General features: G+C 41.7%; 1 protein-coding gene across 1 annotated transcript in view; it reads left to right on the forward strand.

Moving 5' to 3' along the window:
• rab10.L (RAB10, member RAS oncogene family L homeolog) overlaps positions 1–5,747 on the forward strand; it is a 54,336-nt gene extending 48,589 nt beyond the window's left edge. Inside the window, 3 exon segments of the mRNA NM_001089799.1 lie at positions 1,545–1,634; positions 4,208–4,309; positions 5,180–5,747. Of these exon segments, the coding sequence (NP_001083268.1) occupies positions 1,545–1,634; positions 4,208–4,309; positions 5,180–5,263 (276 nt within the window). The 3' untranslated portion in view covers positions 5,264–5,747.
• Positions 5,748–6,000: the final 253 nt, after the last annotated feature.

The raw sequence follows: 6,000 nt of genomic DNA on the forward strand, positions 1-6,000 counted from the left end.
GATTTGAATAAGAGACTGGGATATGAATAAGAGAGGCCTGAATAAAAGGATCAGTAATAAAAAGTAGCAATGACAATACATTTGTAGCCTTACAGAGCATTTGCTTTTTAGATGGGGTCAGTGACCACTATTTGAGAGATGTTAAATGTCAGGAGAAAAAGACTAATTAAACTATAAGAAAAAATGAAGACCAATTAAAAAGTTGATTAGAATGAGCCATTCTGTAACATACTAAAAGTTAATGTAAAGTTGAACCACCCCATAAGACATAAGCATAGGAAGGGGGGGTGACTTGGTTAGGATTTAGTTTATGATAAAGCCGATTAGGTTTGTCTTGAATTGAATTGTTTTGCATATTTACATCTGCATACAAGGGATAAAGGCATCATTCTTTGATAGAGTAACCTCCACTTTAAATGTTAGAGCTCTAGAGCCCGGCTACTCATGCCAATTTTATTTCCCCTAACATGTGTTGCCTTTGAACTGCCGCTACTGAAATCTCCAGCAAATATTGATTTACATGCATTTCATATTGCCTGAAGCTTGTAACTAGAACAAACCAACAACGTGTTTATCCTGGGAGTACAAGGCAGTGTTCCGCGCTCTAACAGTCAGATCTATGATACAGCTTGTCCTGTCTCTGCAAGCAATAAGCCCCAGGCTCCATGTCAGTCCGGCAAATGTTTAAAGGGATACTGTCATGGGAAAAAAATTTTTTCAAAATGAATCAGTTAATAGTGCTGCTCCAGCAGAATTCTGCACTGAAATCCATTTCTCAAAAGAGCAAAGAGATTTTTTTTATATTCAATTTTGAAATCTGACATGGGGCTAGACATATTGTCAGTTTCCCAGCTGCCCCAAGTCATGTGACTTTAGGAGAGAAATGCTTTCTAGCAGGCTGCTGTTTTTCCTTCTCAATGTAACTGAATGTGTCTCAGTGGGACCTGGATTTTACTATTGAGTGTTGTTCTTAATCTACCAGGCGGCTGTTATCTTGTGTTAGGGAGCTGCTATCTGGTTACCTTCCCATTGTTTTGTTTGGCTGCTGGGGGGGGGAAGGGAGGGGGTGATATCACTCCAACTTGCAGTACAGCAGTAAAGAGTGATTGAAGTTTATCAGAGCACAAGTCACATGACTGGGGGCAGCTGGGAAATTGACAATATGTCTAGCCCCATGTCAGATTTCAAAATTGAATATAAAAAAAATCTGTTTGCTCTTTTGAGAAATGGATTTCAGTGCAGAATTCTGCTGGAGCAACACTATTAACTGATTCATTTTGAAAAAAAAATGTTTTTCCCTTGACAGTATCCCTTTAACCTCCTGCATGAAGAGAGAATGAAGAGAAACAGATGCTGAGAGATAAACTTGATTATTTCACAAATAGTACAGAGTTTTTAATTGATTGTATTAAGATTGTATTTCAGTATGCTGAAGCTTGTTAAATGTTCATTTTTGCGCTAGTTCCCCATTAATATGGAAATGTTAGATTATAAGGATGGTAACAAAATATAAATGTCTCACAGTGTGCCCTTCTCTTTCTCAGCATGCCAATGAGGATGTGGAGCGGATGCTATTAGGAAACAAGTGTGACATGGAAGATAAGAGAGTGGTGCCCAAAGCAAAAGGAGAGCAGGTAATTTGTATGTTTGATTTTGTTAGTGATCCAGGAGCCGCCCCATTCTTATATACACGTCCCAGTCTCGGGGTACATTTACTCATCAAACTGGGCCCTCAACCCGAAAATGTTTCCTGCTGAACAAAAGAAAATAGACTTCTAAGCAACTTCCCAAAATACAATTGCTCATTTTCACTGGTTATAGAGTATGTGCAAATGAATGGCTGTCAGGCTGCTTACATTTTCTGCACTGCTTGTTCTGACTCCTGAAACAAAGCCACACAAGTCATGTCCAAAGAGGAGAAAGTGATGAGAAATTTTTTTTTTTGCTTGTGCGTCTCCTGTTGTGGAAATGATCTAACTAAAGATCCGGGACAGAAAGAAAATACAGGGATGTGACTGGTGGAGAGAAAGCAAAGAAATAAGTAATAGGTGTGAGTTGCTGCTGCCGGATCACTTACCTGTTCATGAGAACTGGATTGCTCCACAATATATTTTGGCAGCTAAAACATCACTTCCTTCCGTTCCATCGCTATTCTTACATGATTTTGTGCAAATTACTTTATTCTGTTGGAGGTCACTGTATGTGCTTCCCTTTCCAGCTGGGGACAATAGTTATAATAAACATATATATTACTCAATCATCAGTCAAGTATCCTGACAGTCCCTATGGGAAATCCTGATGTGGAAGCTAAACACCGGGAATATTTTACTCTGTAAAGCTCATAGTAACCTGCTGCAGTGATACAGGCCCAACAGAAGTGCTACATTCTGACCACAATACTTCAGGCAGTGAATGTTTTATTGATCGACTATATCAGTGTTGCAAAGCAGCCCTAGAGTACATATTATATCCTTTATTATACTATGTTCCTGCTGAATAGAGCACAGTACAGGGGGCAGCCATACTATATACATATCTGCTAGCCCACTGTGGAGGCTGGAGGCATGCTTAAAAGAGAAAATATACTCACAATTTTGACATGAACTCATTCAGTTGGGCATATATAGAAAAGGGGCATGAACACTGAACTTCCAGAAATAAAATATAAATGTTATTTTTACACACACCAGATTGCACAGATTGGAAGGAAACCATAAAAGCCTATCAGTGTGTTTACTGTCCCCCCTACTAACTCCCTGTAATTCAAGCCCACCCAGACTGATACATTCTAGGACTTGAAGTCCCTCTGCTCTCCGGAGAATCCGTGCACCCCCCCACTATGGCAAGCAGAGGGACTTTCATTCCCAGAATTTATCTTTAAAGTGGACCTGTCACCCAGACACACAAAGCTGTATAATAAAAGTCCTTTTCAAATTAAACATGAAATCCAATTTCTATTTTTTATTAAAGCATTCATAGCTGTTGTAAACTCATTTAAAAATCTCAGCTGTCAATCAAATATTGTCTGCCCCTCCTCTATGCCTTAGGCAATTACTTTCACTTTCCATTCAGCACTTCCTACATGTCACTGCTCTCCCCACATTCCCCCGTTCTCTTCACCATTTAATTGTGTAGCCAGGACATGGGGATGGACATCAGGTCCCCCATTCTGGTGCACAAACAAGATTCTGAGATGATACAAGACTTGTCTTAATAACAGTGTCCACAAAATGGCTCCTGTCTGCTTGTTATAATTATGAATTCCCAGACTGAAGGAAACAAGATTCAAAAAATGTATACAGTGTAATTAAAGATCATTCTGCTTGACTAATGTGATAAAATACGATTTTGAATAATTGTTTTGGGTGACGGGTCCCCTGTAACGATGGAACAACTTGACCCTCAGCCTAAGGCTTCTTGGAAATGATCTTGACCCTCAGCCTAAGGCTTCTTGGGAATGATCTTGACCCTCAGCCTAAGGCTTATTGGGAATGATCTTGACCCTCAGCCTTAGGCTTCTTGGGAATGATCTTGACCCTCAGCCTTAGGCTTCTTGGGAATGATCTTGACCCTTAGCCTAAGGCTTCTTGGGAATGATCTTGACCCTCTTGACGAAAGGGGGTGGGCCTGCACAAGTACATAAATTGAGGCATGGAAGTGGTGCAGAAGAAGGCTGTGGGTGGGCTGGGCGGGGGCTAAAGTTCAGCTCCAACCTGCCCGCGGCCCAAACAGTTTGTGTAAAAGCTGGCCCAAACAAACCCGACTGGGCTTTCGGCCCATACATTAGTAGCCTGTTGCTATGCCTGGAGTTTGACATGAATAACTGACCTGTTTGTTCAGTGTAATAGTTCCCTTTGAATTGTGGGTGTGTTCTTGTGCCATTCAGTGAGTAGGTGGCCACTGCTCAATCTGTCATGAGGTGGCCTGAATGGGAGGAGGTGGCCAGAAGTGGGAGGAGGAGGCCTGAATCAGAACAAGGCGGCCTGAATCACTGCCTTAGCTGCCCACAAGTCAATCAGACGCATGGTGCAATATTATGGGCTGGACATAGTTGCCTATTGAGTTACTTATTGTCACTAGTCATTCTGCATCTCTGACTGCTCTTCTTGGGCTACAAACCCCAAAATAGCCACACATTTGATTGTATTGTTACTAAGGGGAGGTTCTATACTTAATAAAGTCTCCGTCTCATCCCTTTTCTCCTCAGATTGCTCGGGAACACGGAATTAGGTTTTTTGAGACTAGCGCAAAAGCAAATGTAAACATTGAGAAGGCATTCCTCACGTTAGCAGAAGACATACTTCGAAAGGTAAGTGCTCAGGCCCTTTATTCCCTGGGGTAGGGGCTATTCTTGTGTCTGACCCTGATACTGTAAGCCCAGGCTATATGCTGGCTCCATTATATGTACAGGTATGGGATCTGTTATCCAGAATGCTTGGGACCTGGGTTTTTTCAGATAAGGGATCTTTCTGTAATTTGGCTCTTCATACCTTGTCTACTAGAAAATCTTTTAAACATTAATTTCACCCAATAGGTTTGTGTTGTTTTCAATAAGGATTAATTATATCTTAGTTGGTATCAAGTAGAAACTACTTTTCATTACTATAAAGGAAATTATTTTAAAAAAAATATGAATTATTTGATTATAATGGAGTCTATGGGAGACAACCTTTCCATAATTCGTAGCTTTCTGGATAACGGGTTTCTGTATAATGCATCCTATACCTGTACAATGCCTTGGATTGGGAAGTATGGAGTAAGAAGTATTTATCCAAGGTTTGTCCTTGACTGAACCATGTTTGCAGTGCTGGTCATTGTACCAGTTGGCTTACACTCCTCCTTCTTCCATAGTCATGTGATCCAAATACCCCATTTCTCCTATCATCCAAATTATCTCCCATGATGCCATTGCCTGAGGCCCATATCAAGCTGTTGCTGGTGTCCTCCTATAACAGACCAGTAGTGATTATTGATCATGGGGTTGTATTCTTTGCCTTTGTCCAGTTTGGCCCAACACCTGCTGCTGGTGTGACTATTGCTGGGTTATTTGCCTACAGCCGTTCCCTTCCCAGTGTGGCCACGTGTGTTGGACAGGAATTTGGGGCAATGTTGAGGTGCATTTAGAGGCGCCAATATTAAAGCTTGTGCTAACATAATGATTCTCACCCTCTTGTTCCAGACTCCAGTTAAAGAGCCCAACAGTGAAAATGTAGATATCAGCAGCGGAGGCGGAGTCACAGGCTGGAAGAGCAAATGTTGCTGAGCGTCTCTGGTTGCAACTGTCACATCCACTACCCTTACACCTTCCCCTCCCCCTGCAACATAAACCACTCCCCTCCCCCCACCTCTTCTCCTCCCCCCCATCCATTTTAACTTTAATATGAATGTTTCCTGACCTCTTCTCTCATATTAACAAGAGTATCTCCCATTGCCTCATGTAGAGGATGCTTGCTGGGATCTTTTTCTCTAGACAAAATGTATAAAACATGGGAAAAAGACCCCCCCACACACACACCTATACACACCTACACACACACACATACACACACCTATACACACACACACTTACAAAGAGTTAATAAATCATGTTTGTGACATCTCTCGTTACCATGACCCAGTCAATACATTTTGGTTGTATCATTGTAATCCAGTTCTGTCATTACTAAAATGGGAAGAAAGTCGAGCGGAGCCTTCAGCCATTCTTACACTTCTGTTCTGGGGGAAATAAAGCCCTGTACGACAATAAACGTTAGATTGAATCCTTTCTTTTGTCTCCATAACAGGAAGTGATGTGTCCGTGTAGCTTTGTGCGTTTCTATTGAACAGTAACATTCCCAGGAAATGCCACAAAGACAACTCCCAGGAAGTGCAGCCTTTGGGGACACTGGGGCGCTTCTATACGCTTTCTATGGACCAACACAATGGGGATACAGTGCTCCAATCCCAAATCCTGAAAGGTTGCGCACCCCAGTGATAGACTAGGGAGTAATAGCACAGGTT

Source organism: Xenopus laevis, chromosome 5L, assembly GCF_017654675.1.
Source record: "Xenopus laevis strain J_2021 chromosome 5L, Xenopus_laevis_v10.1, whole genome shotgun sequence".
NCBI lineage: Eukaryota > Metazoa > Chordata > Amphibia > Anura > Pipidae > Xenopus > Xenopus laevis.